Source organism: Amblyomma mixtum, chromosome 9, assembly GCF_055824585.1.
Source record: "Amblyomma mixtum isolate Tamu chromosome 9, ASM5582458v1, whole genome shotgun sequence".
NCBI lineage: Eukaryota > Metazoa > Arthropoda > Arachnida > Ixodida > Ixodidae > Amblyomma > Amblyomma mixtum.
Window position 1 is genome coordinate 6,375,887 of NC_143020.1, and position 18,920 is coordinate 6,394,806.

At 48.9% G+C, this 18,920-nt stretch overlaps 1 protein-coding gene across 1 annotated transcript; it reads left to right on the plus strand.

Annotated features, from left to right (window-relative positions):
• Window positions 1-6,014: 6,014 nt before the first annotated feature.
• Window positions 6,015-16,597, plus strand: LOC149328174 (uncharacterized). The gene is made up of 5 exons (XM_089558915.1): window positions 6,015-6,125; window positions 6,637-6,751; window positions 7,633-7,982; window positions 11,818-13,103; window positions 16,219-16,597. Exons 1-5 carry the CDS (start codon window positions 6,015-6,017, stop codon window positions 16,595-16,597), a joined length of 2,241 nt encoding a protein of 746 aa, XP_089415041.1.
• The last annotated feature ends 2,323 nt before the right edge of the window (window positions 16,598-18,920 follow it).

The window sequence follows — 18,920 nt, forward strand, 5'->3', positions numbered from 1 at the left end:
GTCAAGGACGATTCTGAAATGGCTAACTCCCTTTGAACAGTTCCAAGAGTCACTGGAGGGTAGAGGGTTCGTACTTTTGGAGAAGCTAAGGTGGACAGAGTTTGAAAACAGTTGTATTTATACTCTGAACACAGTTTCAGCAAAATACACGCATTAATAAAAGCTCGTCGCTTCATCACAGTTCATGCGCTGTGAAGCAGCGCATACTCAAGATATTGGCCTGCATCCTGTCAACGCACCCACGCACTAACTATCGCATTACTAAAAACTAAGAGTCCTTAATCCGCAGCTAAATACAATTAAAGCTGCATGAACTATCATTGTTGTACTTGACTTACTGGCGAATTTATATGTGAGCACCTAACTGGCGCTCCAATTCGATTTTCATGTCGCACGCCCATGGTTCCATGGGACAAATATGGCTTTGAATTCTTAGGCCCCACGCAACTGGAGAGCCTCAGCGTAATTGCATTACCTCATGGACTTCGAACGAAAAGTACGGAACATTCCCTCGCACTGAAACTACACGAAAGGAACCCATGAAATGAAATGTATTAACGAGGCGATGTATTCGCACTTAGGGTATAGTGACCACCCAGAGCAGCAATATTTATGACAAGGAAAAGAAAAGAGTGCTCACCGCTCTTTAGGCCAACTTCATCGGCGGACAACTGACCTTGATCAGCCGGCGCTTTCCGCAAAGCTGCACCTTACGGCTGGTGTCCGCTTTGAAGGCTAGGAAGCTGGTCTAAAATATTGCGTCCCGCGGAGAACGCACTGTTCAGGTTTTCCTGGTCCTTGCATATGAGAGAGAAGGTCTCTCCGTATAGCGCCGCTGTCAGAGCGACCGTAAAGCGGTGTCCAATGCTGGCTCCTTCAAATCGGACCGCTAGCAACGGAAGTCCAGACCAAAGGGCGATGCACACAACATTGTGTTCGGATTGCCCAGTCTCTTCGTCGGCGGTGAGCAGGCACGCATAGAACACACCGTGCAGAGAGTTGCCCGCCATTGCCACGTCATAGTGAGGAAGGCGCAGCGCGGCTGTGACGTGATGGAACAGTGTTGGGCAGTCGAAGAACAGGGACGCGTCGCGCTTCAGGCGATACACCTGCCACGGGCCTAGTTGGTTATGTGGCGTCAGCCAAACGTAAAGTCTGGCCATACGAAGTAAACGCTCTTCCATCGCAACGCCTCCCAGGAGGGAATCGTATACCTTGCTCCAAGCCACACCTGACGGCACTGTGCCGCCTGAACTCGCCTGTCGTGGCAAATAGAGCGCTTGGTAAAGTTGCTGCACGCTTGGGTCCAAACGGCAGAGATGGTCGCGTAGTGTCTCGAGGTCCTTGGATGTCATGACGATAGAACGGTTAATAACGTTCGACGGTAGAGGCTCTGCAGCTCTGTTCGCTCAGCTCTGATGCTTTCGAAGCCGCCAAAACGTAGGCCTAAAAGCCGACTACACTGGTAGTAGAAATCGAAGCGCGCAAGCTCACTGTAAACGTCAGGAAGCACCAGCGAAAGGCGTCTAAGTTTTTTCAGCGCTTGAGCTTGTTTCTGACGCTTCATCACGTTTTTAGGGCATCGGCCACGTCACAAAAGCGGAGCCAATGGCGGGCATTGAATACCAAATATCATGCTCACCATGAAGCCACAAAGAGCACGAAGAAGCTCCGCACATATCTCTAGAAATCTTCTGCGTTTGAAACACTAAACAAAGATATGAACGCAAAATCATATATCAACAGTATTCTTCACCATGAAGCATTAATCTAGGTGTAGGAAGCACGCGATGTACCAAGTGTTGCGGATCTGGCTAATCAAACAGATAGCCTTCTTCTATGCTACCGAGCAGATACCATGAGGTTTGAGCCTAACTTCAATACAAGACGCAGGACTTACAGCTTTATCTCTCATTCCCTTTTTTTCGTATTTTACAGTACGCTGACTTTGAGCTCGACATCAAAATATAATAGCCCAATAGCCAGCATTTACGAATTTCGTCGCTATCTAATAGCCTGCGGTTGGAAAGCCAAGCGAAGGGACGCCATGCGCACAGGGACGATCAAAAGAAACTTGAAGGTTTGGTTCGGTTCGGTTCATTGGGGTTTAGCGTCCGAAAGCGACTCAGGCTGATGGACGCCGTAGTGAAGGGCTCCGGAAATTTCGACCACCTGGGGTTCTTTAACGTGCGCTGACATCGCACAGCACACGGGCCTCCAGAATTTCGCCTCCATCGAAAATCAGCCGCCGCGGCCGGGATGGAACCCGGGTCTTTTGGGCCAGTAGCCGAGCGCCGTAGCCACTGAGCCACCGCGGCGGGCTGGAATATGTAGTTCTCCTTGTCTAAGACGCTGGGGAGTGTTTGCAGAAAGGCGCCTAATCAGACGGATGCATCCCCAAACGCCCTCCTGTGTCTCCAGAATTTACGATTCGAAAACAATTGTGTACTTAATTAACATCTTGACCACACATCAGTGACACAAGCCGCAACACCGCGCTAAAGGGTTTCGCCTCACAGCACTTTAGGTCAACAAAGTGGTTGGTTTGGTTTGGTTTGGTTTGGTTTGGTTTGGTTTGTGAGTTTAACGTCCCAAAGCGACTCAGGCTATGAGAGACGCCGTAGTGAAGGGCTCCGGGAATTTCGGCCACCTGGGGTTCTTTAACGTGCACTGACATCGCACAGTACACGGGCCTCTAGAATTGCTCCTCCGAAGAAATTCAACCGCCGCGGCCGGGATCGAACCCGCGTCTTTCGGGTCAGCAGCCGAGCACCATAACCAGAGCCACCGCGGCGGCTTAGGTCAACAAAGTGCCCCCCCCCCCCCTGAATTTTTTTTTTTGCTTCTTTGCACTGCGCTCGCACCTGACTGGTAACAAAAAGACGATAGCGGGGTCTATGACACAATCATGGACGACCCTGGTGAAACTATTTTTACTATTCAAGTGAAAGGACGATGAAGAGAAATTCTATAAGCGAAGCAAGTTGGGCTGCGCGGCACTTCTTTTTATGGGGATTGTGCAGCAGTGTCCGTGAGATCAACGCAGTTTCACCGCAGTATACGCTGTGATTTTGTCTATTACTCACGCTGCTGCTGTGGTTAGCATTCTGCAAAAGGTGATAAAGACTGATTTTATGGTTTTCTGAGGATTGACGCCTCAAGCTGAATCAGGCTATGGGGGACGCCGTATTGGAGGGCTCAGTGCTCCGTTGATTTCGCCCACATGTGGTGTCTGTAAGTGCACTGACATCATACAGTACATCATCATCATCGACATCATCATCATCAGCCTGACTACGCCCACTGCAGGGCAAAGACCTCTCCTATGTCTCTCCAATTAACCCTGTCCTTGCCTTCTCTTGCCTTCTCTCGGAATCCACTCCTTTACCCTTAAGGACCAGCGGTTATCTTGCCTTCGCATTACATGCCCTGCCCAAGCCGATTTGTTCCTCTTGATTTCAACTAGGATGTCATGTCATGTAGTACGCAGGCGTCTTAACATTTCGTCTCTATCGAAACGCGACCGTCGCTGCTTAGATCGAGTCCGCGTCTTGTGGGCCAGCAGCCTAGCGCCGTGGTGAAAACGAATAATCGTGCAGACTTTCCTCTCGGTCATATTCTGGTTTATAGTACGTTTTGTGAACCCGTTCGTCAAAATATGTGAAATAAAATTAAAAAGAATTAATGAGAAATAGAAAGTAGTAACCAGCGCTTAACAGCAAGAACTGTGAGAGAAAAAGTACCGCTAACTGCATTTTTTTTTTTCATTTTAATCCTAGACATCAACTGACTGTATTCTCGGAAGAGCACGAGTCATTTTCAATGTGTCGCCAAGTGCCCTGATCCAGACGGGTCTTTAATAGCCAATTTGTGCGCCATTATCTAAACATTGACACACCGGCCGGTTTGGCCGATGTAGCATTTTTCGCACGGAAATGGGATTCTGCAGACCACATATTGGTCCTGCAAGGTACACCCGACAAATTTGTTAACAGCATCGCGCGACCAACGGCCTTCTGGCTTGTCAGCGCCTTGTCAGCGTGAATCGGCGTATCTGAAACTCATACATTTGTTCCTGCTTGTCTCACCGCTCTGTGCCATGATAAGGCGCTGACAAGCCAGTGAGTCGTTCTTCGTGCGATACTGTTAACAAATTTACCGGGTGTACGAGGGGTTTCAAGTCTTATTGGGCTACGCCATCTTTCGCCAAGGTCATCGGGTGTTGCAGTTTGACCTTCAGGAGGAAGAGCGCCGGAGGTGTCGCTGTGACGTCAGACCACGTGACTCGCCGCTGCTCTGACCGCTGCGCGCCGACCGCCGCTTCGCCACATGTGGTCATGTGATTATGCACCTGACTCGACGTTCACTTTAAGGGAAACTGCATAGGTTTTAGACATCAACGAGCTTAAGAGGGTAGAATGTGCGAAAACTTGGAGGTAAAGCTTGTGAAGTCTTTTTGGGGCTAGCACTTGAAATAACGAAGTAATGGCCGATTAAAATCCGGACGCCCTTCAAGCTTCTCCGCAGCGCACAACGCCAAGTGGGTGGGCTGGGGGGGGGGGGGTCATGATGACGTCATCGAAGGTATCGGTACATTTCCAACGCACAAATGCCTGCTTTGAAGGAAGAAAAACAACGCCACCAAAGGCGAACCCTGCCGAGAGTTTGGCCGCGTCTAACGCGTCAGGGCAGGGTGTGGCTGACGACAGCGGTAATTTAAAATCATACCTTCCGTGACGTCACGGTGAGTTTTTCTGCACTCCTCTGGTGCATTGAGGATAAGCGCAAATTTCAATTGTCGATTACGTCACTATTTTAAAGGCTACTGTAAAAAAAAAACCGGCGTGCTTTACCTACAGCCTACATAGATTTGAATCCTTGAATACCGCAAAATTCTCAAAAAAGTGCTGCAGCTGCCCTTTAAGAAGGCGACGTCGCTCTCGCGTGCAGTTTTGACATGGATGAGAGCGTGGTTGACAGTGTTCCTGAAACGCCTGCGAGGCGTTTCAAGCGTCTAACCAAGCGTAGCCAAGTGTAAAGGAACTTTCGCTCTGTCTAACTGTTTAGAAGCATACAAGAGAGTAGAGGTGCTCGTTAGGGTACATATGACGGAAGCGAACAGGGGATGGCTTTTTCTTAATTTGTGGTTTTTCTTCATAAGGGAGATTAGTAAAAACAAGAAAAAGCAACTACATGGTACCGGTGGGATCCGAACCCATGACCTCCGAATTTCGCGTTCGACGGCGTTCCTACGTGGCGCTCGTGGTATTAAAGGGCGTACCACGTCCGCCGCTGTGGATGTGGGCGGCGCTGCTGAACACTCTAGAGGTTCGCTTACACTACAAATAAATACCACCCAAAGCAGCAGATTGCACAGCCATCGCTGTAGCAGTTGGTGCAGCACCGGGCGCTAAATTCGGAGGTTGTGGGTTCGGATCCCACCGGCGGCATGTGGTTGTTTTTTCTTCTGCTTTTGTTAATATCCCATTTCATTAAAAACTACAAGTTAAAAAAACTACAAGTTAAAAAGACATCCCTTTTAGAAGTACAGAAAGGTGGGCAAGTTGGTTATTACTATCCATGGTAAAACAGCGCGGAAAAAACACGAGGACGTCCGTCCTCGTGTTTTTTCCGCGCTGTTTTATCATGGACATCCATTTTCTCCTTAGTTTCAGCGGCTGTAAATTTCCGTCATACCTGCGTTAGAAGAATTAAACCCTTAGAAATTTTCGTATTTGTGTCGCCATTAGCAACTGTGCACAGTTTGCAGAGTTTATCCAGCGCATCAAACACAATTAGGGCGTTAATTTCTACGCTACATTTTTTTAGAGTTGATGTGTCAGCGGGTCAGCTACCGTTTCTGGTGAGCTACAGATTCGTACGCCCAACCAAACCCCTTATCCTGAAGCGTCCTTCACAGCCTCGGACCCAGCGGCCGTAGAAGCCATCGCTATAGCCATCAGGATCAAAATGAGCGACACCCAACACCCCAGCTGCAACATTTTGAGACTCCCATGCCGCCTGAAGAGCCTACTCTAGTAGTCGTGTCCCACGCGCCACTCTCGGCGTTCTCCATTATGATCACGTCATCACCTGGGCCCCAGGACATGCAACTGTCTGAGGCAGTATTAGGGCCGATGCCCTAGCTCAACAATATAACTACCCAACGGCGCACAGCAATGACATCCTCTACCGAATTTCAACCCATTTTTCCACCCGCCTAGAGACCATTCGCCTAAATCGGCGACTCTACACCCCACCACATGAGCAACTTTTCCCGGCGGACTCGTAACACCTAATACGCATCCAAACACTGACTTTCCCCAACCTCCACCACCTACACCGCATTCACCCAACATTATACGCAGATACATGTCCCTGGTGGGCGGTGTTAATACGTTCACACATATTACATGCACAGCTAAACCCAACCACTTAAGCGGCCCAACGCGGCGCTGGAGCAGTTGGAGGTGACGCTGGCCAGCGCCACCCTGGGAGACCAGGGGACGCTAGTCGCCGTCGCCAAAGCGTCGGCGGAAGCTACTGGAGTCCTGAACTGAGAACTTCACTCACAATCTTCTCCAGCCACCTTTTTTGCGATAAAATTTTAATCTCTGTTTCTCTCTCTTGAAGCAGTGGGCGGTGCGGCTGACCAGCGCCACCCTGGCATACCAGGAGGCGCTCATATCGCTATCTCCACGACGGCGGCCAGAGCCACTGGGGTCGTGGACTGATGATGATGATGTCCTCAGTCTTAGTGGCACACACCCACGGCAAGGGATTGGCAGGACTCCGCGTGCTTGCCTTCAACCACCTTCTTCTTCCCTCTCAATAAATGTTTGTTTCTTTCCTTCGTAATGGAAGTTTTGCAACTGGTAGCATGAAAGGGCTCTGACATCTGCCGAGCGATAAAAAGAAAATTCTTCTTTCTATTCGTCCACTGTGGGCAAAGAAGCGACATTAGTAGCTGCACTGGGACCGCAACCCCAAACTCACGTTATCTAAGCGCCCACTCCAAACAGAAAATGAGCCGAGGCAACGCACATCTCAAATGCTTGAAGTCAGGAAAACAATGAAAGGCACTCGTGCGACTCCTCAAGTAAACGCGGTCAACGTCGCCGTTACTACAGATGTCAAATTTTTCAGACCTACCACAATAGGTTTAAATAAATTTCTTGGACATTACGAAAATGTGGAAATTTTGGATTTTAAAACACTGAGCTAATGTGGACGCCGACAGTGCGATTCAGAGAGTGCAAGTTAGCGGAAGTTATCTAGAAGTGCTGTAAAAACTGTGAATTAAATTCGTCGTTCTTTCTTTCGTGCGAGAAATAAGAGGGCTATGGGAAGCTGTTTTTCTTTCTCGGCCGGCCCTGAAAATTACAGAAGGGCAGCTGCCGCAGGAGCACGAGCCGTATAGCAGACAACTCTTCCCAAAGAGGGCGCTGGACACTAACAGCGGCACGCGCTCCTCGAGGCCGCCTTCCAGAGGAAGAAGAAGACAGCCGCGATGGAAGCTCGGCCGGCGAGAGAAGACTTAGCTTTTTTCCCGCACTCATACCTCCTTGGCATTCACCACCGCACCTTGGCCAATCCCCCCGCGTGGGTATGTGCCATTTTCTTATGGTGAAGAAGAAGAAGAAGAAGACCTACTTTCGCCAACTGGCACCGGTCGCCCCGCGACTCGGACTTCCATCCTGCGAAGTAAGGAGTTACGATCGGCAAGCGCCTGCTTGAGCGGCGCATGTGGGGTCGCTGTGGCCACCGCCACCACCGCGCTGGCCTGGCTCGCTGTTCACTGGGCTGCCAATAGGGTTAACACGAGTGCCACTGGGACCAAGTTCTGCTGCCCCAGCGAGGCAGCCACGCTATTCGCCGCCATCGACGCCAACCAGCAGCCGTGCACAGATTTCTTCGCGTACATCTGCAAGAACGCCCTCGAGGCAGGATTCGTCCAGCGTGACGTGGCACGCGACTTGCTGGTGAGCCGCTTGCGCATGGTGACTACACTTCTAGTTTCGGCGAGGGTGCACTTGCAAAAGGAAAAAAAGCGCAACACGAAAAGAGAAAATGGCTCAGTGCTTATGGTGCTCTGCTGCTGACCCGAAAAACGCGGGTTCGATCCCAGCCGTGGCAGTCCAATTTCGATGGAGGCGAAATTCTAGAGGCCCGTGTACTATGCGATGCCAGTGCACGTTAAAGAACCCCAGGTGGTCGAAATTTCCTGAGCCGTTCACTACGGCATCCTTCATAGCCTTAATCGCTCTGGGCCGTTAGACCCCCATAAACCATAAACCAAACCAGAAAAATGGGATGCCGGAAGCACTAGGCACGGCAGGTTTTCTGTTTTGCAGTCCTATCCTTGCTGGCTTACCCCGTTGCTTCCAGTAGTAATGCCTGCTTAAGAAATATGCTGCAATTTTCTGCCCTTTTACAGGCATTTGGAAGTGGCTGCTGTGGTGTTCTAATTGCAAAAGTCTTTCTTTTGGCAAGTATCGGAAGCGAAGATAGCACAAACTGTTTCGGATTTATGGTGAAAATTTTGTTTTTCAGGAAACGAAATGGCGCAGTAACTGTCTGACATATCTGGGTGGATATTCGAACCGCGCCGTAATGAAAGGACAAAGACGAAAGTGAAAGAAGAAAAGATAATAGAGGTGTCATAGTGGAGGGCTCCGGAATAATTTCGACCACCTGGAGACCTTTACCATTCACTGACATCGCACAGCACACGGGCGTCTTTTGCGTTTCGCCTCCATCAAAACGCGGCCTCCACGGTCGGCCTCGAACCCGGGTATTCCGGCTGAGTAGCCGAGTACTCTAATCACTGAGCCACCGCAGCGGCAGCTATGGTGCGGCCATTTTCAAATATGGCTTTAGTTTGGTTTGGTTTAGTTTATGAGGTTTAACGTCCCAAAGCGACTAAGGCTATGAGAGACGCCGTAGTGGAGGGCTCCGGAGATTTCGACCACCTCGGGCTGTTTAACGTGCAGTGACATCGCACACAAATATGGCTTGGAATCCAGTGTGCAGGCAATAATTCTAACTGCTATTCATTTGCAAACAATTTGCATACCTCATCGATGCGCTCCTTTTTGGAGAATTTTGACGCCATAAAAATATTCCACTGCTCACGTGGTCGCACGAGACAGCCTTGTGGAGAGCCGCCCGGTGTGAGCGATATCAAATTCAGCAACTGGTCGGCACTCTAGAACTGTATCTTCTGGGATTTTGAGAGCCGTAACCATGTCCCTGTTGTAAACCCGCAAGAAGAAAACAAAAAATCCGTGTTGCTCAAAAATTTGCCCAGAAATTGTTGACCATTCAAAAAGCCGTACCGTTTCGCATAACTCCGACGTGTATGCTCAATAATGAAAGTTTGCTTGCTTAGTACGAGTAGGAAAATTTCCAATAATTTTACACCTCGAGATTTTCTACGAAGAGCACGATGGCGAAAATGAGCTGTAACTTTTATTTAATGGTCTCAGTAGCAAAGTATACAATCTTGTTTACCTGCTGAATGCAATCTATATCAATTTTCTTATTTTCTAAAAACCGGAAGGCGCCGGAACTGCCTTTATTACACAATCGACTATTTCGGACTCTTCGTTGTCTACAAGGTATTTACTGACGTAATCGCGAACGGAACAACCAAAGAACCAGGCTTCCAGTCTCGAAGGCTACCCCACAAGACCCCATTTTCCCATTACCAAATAGATCACAGAGAGATGCGCAGAATGTAACCAATCACTGTATTTAGCTTTCATTGATTACTAGAAAGCAGTTGACTCAGTCTAAATTACAGCTTTCATGCAGGAATTGCGGAGCCGGAGCATGGAAGAGGCATGCGTAAAAGTACTGAAAAATATCTCCAGCGGCTGCACAGACACCATAGCTCTTCTCTGAAAAAGAAATCAGATCTTAATCAGGCAGGATGTCAGGCAGGGAGACACGATCTCTCCGGTACTCTTCACCATGAGTTTACACGAAGTATTAATGATCTGGATTGGAAAGAGTAGGCAATAAAATTAAATGGAGATTAACGTGTAAATCGATGATTCGCTGATATTTCCTTTTTAGGTACCGCAAGGGACAAAGTGCAAAGTATGATCAAAGACCCAAACACGCAAAGCAGAACATTAGGTCGAAAATTTAATATAAAGAAAAGTGGCTTTGTTTGGTTTGGTTTATGTGGGTTTAACGTCCCAAAGCCACTCAGGCTATGAGGGACGCCGTAGTGAAGGGCTCCGGATATTTCGACCGCACGGGGTTCTTTAACGTGCACTGACATCGCACAGTACACGGGCCTCTTGAATTTCGCCTCCATTGAAATTCGACCGCCGCGGCCGGGATCTAACAAGCATCTTTCGGGAATATCAAGAAAACTGATGTTCAACAGTGTCGGAAGAGAACCCAACTTATATAACACAGGCAGCGAAGCGTTGGGATTGGTGAGGGAATACCTATATCCACTACATAGGACAGGTAGTCACCGCAGGTCCGGATCCCGGAGATGAAACAACCAGGAGAGTAAGAATGGGTATCGGATCGAGTGCATTGCGGAGGTATTTTCAGATAATGAACGGCAGTTTACGATTATCCCTCAAGAGGAAAGTATATGACAGTTGTATGTATCTGGTCACAACGCACTACGGTCACATGACCTCATTTGACCAATCGCAACTAGCGCCCACTTTCCTAACCGCGTAGGTGCGATGACAGAGCACGTTAAAGAACCCTAGGTGGTCGAAATTTCCGCAGACCTTCACTGCGGCGTCTCTCATATCCTGAGTCGTTTTGGGACGTTAAACCCCCATAAACCAACCAACCAATATTTTCATTTCCTAGCAATTGAACGTGGAGGTTTATATATTTGACATGCAGTACCCCGGATAGTTTCCCGGAAATACTGGCCAGCGTAGTTCGTGTTGAATATCAATCAACCACAACCTGCACAATCACAACGCATCGTGAAGGGACTAACCAGTGGCTACGAACAGGGGCATCTCTGCTTGACAGCTGTGGCATGAAACGGTCTAGTGTCGAGACGCGGCGTCTTGTTCCACTTAAGACATGTGGTTAACAATAACATTATCTTCGGTTTAACATTTCTCGAGCTTGTCATATCGTTAGTACTAGCTACCTACAAAACACACACAAAAAATTGCTATCAACAATTCTGTTCTTCATTTCCACTAGATGCCCTTTGCTGCAGTGAATGACGGAATGATGTTATGCGAGTGTCCTTGAGTGGCCGCGTTTCGGGAGATTTGGGTTCCTGCTAGGCAACTTTGTAAGTTGCTTAACAGATCATTCATGAGGCGCTTAGCTCTATGCCACTATTGTGTTTGAAAGCCAGAGTCCTACTCCTCGTGGTACAACTTACGATTTCGATGCGGATCAGACAGTGACCTTCAATGCCTCACAAGGTCAAACCGAATTGCGTGGTGGTATGGCCCAAGCTATGGTAGTATATGACCCCGTGATCATATGACCGTGACCACAGGGTACCGGACCTTAACCTTTACCTTTGACCTTGGGCTTGACCTTTGATATGAGACAGTTGGCGCCACATTGACAATGACCTTCAATGCATCACAAGGTCGAAAGAAACTTAACTGCGTCGTGGTATCCCCGAGCTATATTAGTACGACCCCGAGATCACATTGCTCTGACCATTGGGTACCTGACCTTGTCCTTTAACCTTGACCCTTGATCTTGATATTTTATTTCAGACAGTGTAGACCATCCCTAAAAGAGCTTTCGCTCGTGCAACTAGTTTCAAGCCACGTTGAACCCAAGCCATTTTTTTTGCAGTTGGATGTCACCTCTGACATCATCAAGGGCACCCAGGACTACGGCAGTCAGGCTGCAGTCTCACTTCACACCCTTTACACATCGTGCATCAAAGAGATATGGCAGGAGCACCAGCGAGTCCGGGATGTTGCGGCGGCCGTGTTAGAAATCACCAACACCACCACGCGAACAAGTGGCGCAAGCTTACTTCGTTTGGGCCTTGTGGTGAATAAGCGGTACGGCCTGCCCTTCATCTTCGAAGTATTGAGCTCAGCAAGCAAAACACCGTGGCTCATGTTCGTTAGATTTACACCTCGTGTCGGTGACCACCAACATCACTGCGATGCTTCCTGCTCTGATGTCACTCTCTCCATCCTTAATTCGCACTTTGGCACTAATTATACCAATGAGGACGTCTCGAAGTGGGAACAGAAATTTCCGGCTGCCTCTCCAAAACGATCATCCGTGTCTTTGAAGGAGATTAGAGATGCTTTCGGACATCTTGAAGCGTCCCAATTCAAGAACATATTGCTCGAGTTCCTTATAGATGTCGACCGTGCGAAAATAATTTCTGCCATAGCTAAAGCGGGCCTGTTTGAGGACGTTCGCCTTCTGATAGACGCAACCCATCAGCCGTTGTCGTCGTTGTACCTGATGCTTCTTGTCACTCTGCAAGCCATGCGTTACATTACACAGGGCAACACGCTAAGTTCACCTGATATGCGTAGCGAGGACGTCTGTCAAAAACACGTACGCCGGAGCTACCACCTATGGCGCGTAACGTACGTGGCGGCACTCGCGACTCCTGCTAAAGACCGCCAGCTGCACAAAATTTTCGAAGCCACACGGCGACGGTTCATTGAATATGACCCACTTCGGCGGCTGATGGCAGCCGGAAACGACACAGACCACTTCCGGGCCCTAGTCGCCAACATATCGCTCATGCTACCTGGAGACCTGGTCTTCAGAGAGCCAGCCGTGCCGCACCTGACCTCCCAGGGCTTCCCCCAGAACTTGTTCTTGGCTTTGAACTTCGAGTTCGACGCTAAAAAGGAGACAGTTCGACGAGGCCTGCCCTGGTTTCGAGACAACCCCGACAGCAGAACGGCGGACCGCATGCTCTTTGCGAATGAGACCAGTCTGTACGTGTCATCACTGAGCTACGGGTGGCTGAGTTCCGGTACCACTGACCCACTGCTCGCCGACGCTGCGGTCATTGCGAGTCGCATGGCCGCCTTGATGTGGCTCAAACTGGTCAGCTGGAAGGACTGGTCACGAGAAACGAAGACAGCTCTACAATCCCACAGGTGACGATAATGCGGAAAGGAAGCGATCACTCCTGAAAGAACGCGTTCTTGCATGCAGCAGACTTTTTTTGTTGCAGCTCCATCACGTTCGAGATGAAATTTACTCTATTCCTTGCACGCTAGCGTCGTCAAAATGGTTACAGAGTAAGTGGCGTCGGAGGCAGGCGTCTTCGCTGCGAACGTATTTTTAGACGCCTCTGGTCCACCGCTTCTGGTAGATTTTCACATGCTTTAGTTGGGGGTTTGACAGCATACCGTCTAGTCAGGTATCATGGTGATGGAGTGCTAGTCATTGGACAAGGTAAATGAAGATGAACATTTTTTTGACGTTGCGGGAGCACTACGGCTCCCTTGTTCACCATCGTAACAATTAAAATGAACAATTCTAGTAAACAAGGGAGCCATAGTGCTCCCGAAACTTCAACATTTTCATCCTCATTGATCTTGGCCAGTGACCAGTACTCCACATTGTACATGCTTGAATCATTTCTTTGGTGACAGCTAAGCCTTATTCACTTAAGATAGCCTCCGTTGCTTATGTGCCGTGAAACCAAAAAACAGTTCGTCTTCTAAATTGTGGCAGAAAAATGAGCCCGTTCTTCATTACTGTGTTTTCTTTTCTCGCGTCTGCAGTTCGGCAGTGTCGAGCTTAGTACAAAGTTTGTGTTAGGGCGGTTCGTTTATGGCTTATGGGGTTTAACGTCCCAAAGCGACTCAGGCTATGAGAGACGCCGTAGTGAAGAGCTCCGGAAAATTCGACCACCTGGGGTTCTTTAACGTCCACTGACATCGCACAGTACACGGGCCTCTAGAATTTCGTCTCCATAGAAATTCAAGCGTAGCGACCGGGATCGAACCAGCGTCTTTCGGGTCTGCAGCTGACAGCCGCGCTTCGTTCAGCTGGCCGCTGCGATGGACGGTTGTACTTGAATAACGTTGGCACAGAATCTGCCTTCAAGCGCCGGTTGAACGAAGCCTTAGCGAGTCCGAAGCTGCCTCTGAGGTACACGCTGTCTTCATAGCAATCTGGCGCGAAATTCTCCGAGCACAAGCGGGAATGATTCCTCGGAGACCAGTTCACACGGCGGACAGCTCTCATCCAATTGTCGCGAAGCTTCTTATCGCTAGGAAGCCAATGGTAGATCACGCCCGTTGTCACAGATGAAGAATTTGTGCAGCCCACAGCACATCAGAAGTTGCCGTCACCCATCACTCTGGCGTACACATCACATCAGGCACTTCAACCCGCACCCATACATACTGGTGAACAGCGCAAAAAAGACGGGACAACGACAAGACAAGCGCTGACTATCAACTGGGTTTACTGAAGGACGGAAGGGTATATATACGAAAACATAACACAAATAGTAAGATGATAGTGTGTAAGGGCAGTGAACATCAAAACCTATGTCACATGTGAAGTGATGTATGCTAATTCCTTGTTGCTAAGTGTCACGGAAGGATTGCTGATGCATCCGTCACCTTGCCTGTGGATGTGATGCGCTTCCATTATTTCGCGTGTGAGCTTATCTTTATGGCGGAACAGAACCTCGGTTTTCTTGTACTCAGATGCGCACTTGCACTTTTTGCGGCGGAACTTTGTGCGCGGAAGCCCGCCGTCTTGTTCCGATTTCCTTTCTTGCTCCCTTTCATGATGGCATTTGCACTGTTCACAATGAGCGGCAACGTGGCTAAGAGGGTCACTTTTCCTTGTGTTTGCATGCTCCATGAGCCTTTTGTTTAAGCATCTGCCGGTCTGCCCGACGTAAACAGCACGGCAAGAGAAGGGAATTTGGTACACCACGTTTTCTGCACATGGTACAGAGGGTGAAACATGGCGTACCTGACAGCCTTTCTTCTTTTTTTCCTTTGCCTGTGCAACCTGCTTGCACATGGAGCTCAGTTTGTGGGGAGCAGAAAACACAACATCGACATCATACCTGCCGGCAACCTTCTTGAGACCGTGAGACAAGCCGTGCGTGTAAGGAACCACCGCTGGTCTTTTCAGCATCTTGCCTTCATTGGGTCGCCCATTTTTTACAAATTTAATCAACTTTTCGGAAGCACTGGAAATTATTTCATCCGGATAACCATTTGCGCGTAACCTGCTGACAAATTTGTAAAAAATGGCATTTACATGTCTGGGGCTTTTTGTGGCCTTACTGCCATTTTCGCCTTTAGGCGACAACTTCCTGGCATTCTGGGGGGGTTTGTTGTCTGACCTATCCGCCCGCGTCGCACGCTCAGAACCTTGTTTCTGACACGCAATGCGGTTCTTTTCTCTAGGCTTTAAAACAACCCCATCTTTCTTTACATCAGTGACAGATAGCCCTGCCAACTCAAGATAACAGCCCTTCATTTCTTTTTGCTCCGGCAGTGGTGCGTTCATCTCTCCTCTTTGCTGCGAGCCTCCCGTGTGCACCTCGGGACCAACAACTGACTCCTTAGGTTTCCCACACTCACTAAGGATACACTTCTCTCCAGGTTGACGAGCAACTATCTCGTTGGCGTCGCAGCTACGCACCAATTCCACGCAAACGACCTTCGGACGTTCCACTCCCTCTAGGTTATGCGACTCGTACCTCTCAGGATTGTCCTGTCGCTCATTTTCGCACATTTTCATCGATCGAGATGAACATCGGTCGAGATGAACATCGAAAAATCGCCGGAGCTCCCCTTTAACCACTAAGCCACCCTGGCGGATCATCGCCGGGATGTCATCTAGACCTTCATGAATTAGGGGGTGGCGAGGGGGTTGAGTGGGGACCTGGTATGAACTCCCATTGCATAGTTGTCACGTGGCTAGGTATGTCGTTACATTACGCCATTGTCACATGATCTCGTGTGACGTCACATTACATCGATGTCACGTGGCCTGTCATGACGCCACACTTATATGATGTCATCACTAACCATACTAACTAGTCTTGCCGTTACCTAACTAGTATTATGTAGGTGCAACGTCATTTTCATGACGAGACGACTCAGCTCGTGACGTCACACTTTGCCGTATCTTGCGGACATGACCCTGAAAGTCAGCCATCTAATGATTTCGCATTAAAAAAGTCCCCTCATTCCTATTTCCAGGTTATTTTTGACAATACTTTTCATGCAGGGAATGCGTGCTGAGAGCCTCAGGCGCCGAGTACCTCGACAACATGCACCGTGTGGTAGAGCTGAAAATGGGGCTGCAAATCGCCGCCATTGTCGGGGCTGCTGGCACAGCCCGTGGTGAGGCCGTCACACCAGCGGCTGCAAGAGCTAGCTGGTACACAGTGCAGGACGCCTGGAGCCTCTACCGGATGTCCGAAGCCCAGTTCTTCTACGCCCGCTTCGCCTACTACCGTTGCAGCATCGCTTCGCAGGCTAGAGCCGTAGTGAACGAACTTGTCAGGGGCAACGCTGACTTTGCCACGGCATTTCAGTGCCCCGTGGTTGATTACGGTGACTGCGTCAACCTTACTAGGCCGAATGATGGACATAGAATTATCTGAATATGTTGTTGTGACGGACATACCCGCCTCGTTATATTACTGGATCTGTTTCAGTACCCGCCTTTTCTACCGTTCATTTTTTGTCTTGTTTGCATAGGCTCTTAACCAGGTTACTTTGCAGACGTGCGGCCACCGTACTGTAGATTTCTAAGATCGGATGATCATCTTAATTGCTCTTTCCTGTTCATGTATGCTGTTTAGCTTGGTTTAGCTTTTTACACTTTCGAGAAATCTCTAATTTGTTATATCCACGATGGTTTGTTCAAAGATATATTTCACGTCACGAGCTCTTCCGCCGCCTGAGGGGGTTTCAAAAACTTACCTGCTTTCGACACCAACCGTCCAGTGATCAAATATTCCTTTATGCAATTTTGATCATTTCTGAGCGTGAAAATAACGCATCATTTAACGACACTTGAAACGTGTCATTATCCTCCACTATAAATATTCTCCGGCGTAAGCTTTAGAGGTCTTATTTCTTAGGGTGCTTTGAATACGCCAAATTAAATTTCCCGTGTCTCGCAATTTTCATGTGCTGTTATTCTGCTCTGTGATCTTCCGCGTGCTGAGTCGAGCGCACGTCGGAAAATCTCAATGAAGCTCACCCATAATCCAGCAATAACTATTATTTGGGCTTGATTTCAAGGCTCTTTTTGGTCACAGGTACTGCTGGACATACCGTAGCTTCACGAATGCAAGTTGCACTTTAGATTCACTGCTATGTTTGAAATAGATGAAACTTTTCTGCTGATGACAACACAAGATCGAATGTCCTAGGCCATTATAATAATTCAACTTTTGGCACCCAACCTTTGTATCCCTACCCTAAATACGTTCCCGTGAGCACTGAAAATGAACTAGGAAAGTGTCGCACAAAGTTGAACAGCACACATATCTGCATTGTGTCCTATCTTATTGGGTTATGTCCATCGCAGTGCAAGAAGGCGGTTGATGCGAATAGTGACGATAAAGGGTTTGCTATGCGAGCTGTATCAGATTTTGTACGCTTGTGCCATCACAAAGGAAAACGAGAGAATGTCATGCGATTGCTTGGCTTGCATTGCGAAAACTGCGTTGAAGTGGGAGAACTGGTGTTAACAGTGCACGCGCAAATGCTCTTTGTACCACTGAGGGCCCGTCTAGGTCTATACGTCACACGGACGCAATTTATTTCCACCTCAACTTAATCTTCGGAGAGAACGCAATTTCAGAGTTATCGCAAGTTGCAGGGTTCCTTAAAGAAAGAAATATACCATACAAACTGTAACCCTTAAAAAAACAATAGTCCGTCAGGAGTCTTGAGCATTGTGCTCGATTGCCTTTGCTCGTTATTCGCCATCAAAGCCAAAATACACACACGACGTGACCCCTTTAAGTGGAACGCGCGAATGAATTTCCACAGTCGCGGGTACAGGCGCTAGGGCTCGCTGCATGTACAGTCAGCGCCAAAGATAACCGGGCAACGATGGTTTATTTCTAAGCCGCGTAGCGAAGCGCTTACGGCAGCCCCTAAGCTCTGAATCTGTGTCCTCACGTTTTGGCACTTTTCGGTCTTCAGCGGTGTCGTAATGGCTCCGTTATATGGTTGAGAGGCAAAAACCTATTTCTCGGTTACTTTTGGCAGAGGAGGTACTTAACGGTGTGGATATGACTGAGTGGGGACGTCGCAGCCTCTTTATATATGGAGCGAGTGAGGCATCGTAGACGCTAGGTGCTCTCTCTTGGGTAAGCAGCACCATTAATGGTAAAATGAATAACTGCCTCAACTGCCCTGCTGTCTGCAACGTCGATTTACGGCACCACATCCGAACTTGCCCCCGCAAAGCGAGCCACCCCGTCCTCTGCCCTCCACGTTCAGACACACGGATACTGGACGGAATGCAGTGGCGACGCCAAACGCAAGATCAGTGACCTGCTTGACTTCGTTTCCGAGTCCGACGTCCTAGCCTTCATCTAAACCTTACCTCACTTCCAACTTAAGGTTCAGGTCACCTTTGCCCAAAACATGGAGGAAGAAAAACTCAGGAGAGGCCCTCGCTATCCGAGCCGCACGCCAGAAATGTGGTCCGGAAGTCACGCGCTTTCGCAAGGACTGCTGGGAGTGTTTGGCCGACGGCGCAGCTAGGCTATACGCACCATAGCTAAGTGGAGCAGCGTCGTCTGCTGCATTGTCTGCTGCGCATGCGCTGGCGCGCGGACACGTCTTCCAAGCAGGCGGGCATGGGGAGCCGGCTTCGAAAATTGTGACGGAACCGCCTCTCCTCAGTTCTCCCCTTCCTCCATGGTACAAAAGCATTGATGGATGAATGAATGAAGAATTGCT

Coding starts and splice junctions, on each gene's coding strand:
- LOC149328174 (XM_089558915.1), top strand. CDS start 6,015: ATGCCGCCTGAAGAGCCTACTCTAGTAGTCGTGTCCCACGCGCCACTC. Junction 6,126..6,636: donor ACATGCAACTGTCTGAGGCA/GTATTAGGGCCG, acceptor CTCTTGAAGCAG/TGGGCGGTGCGGCTGACCAG. Junction 13,104..16,218: donor ACAGCTCTACAATCCCACAG/GTGACGATAATG, acceptor CTTTTCATGCAG/GGAATGCGTGCTGAGAGCCT.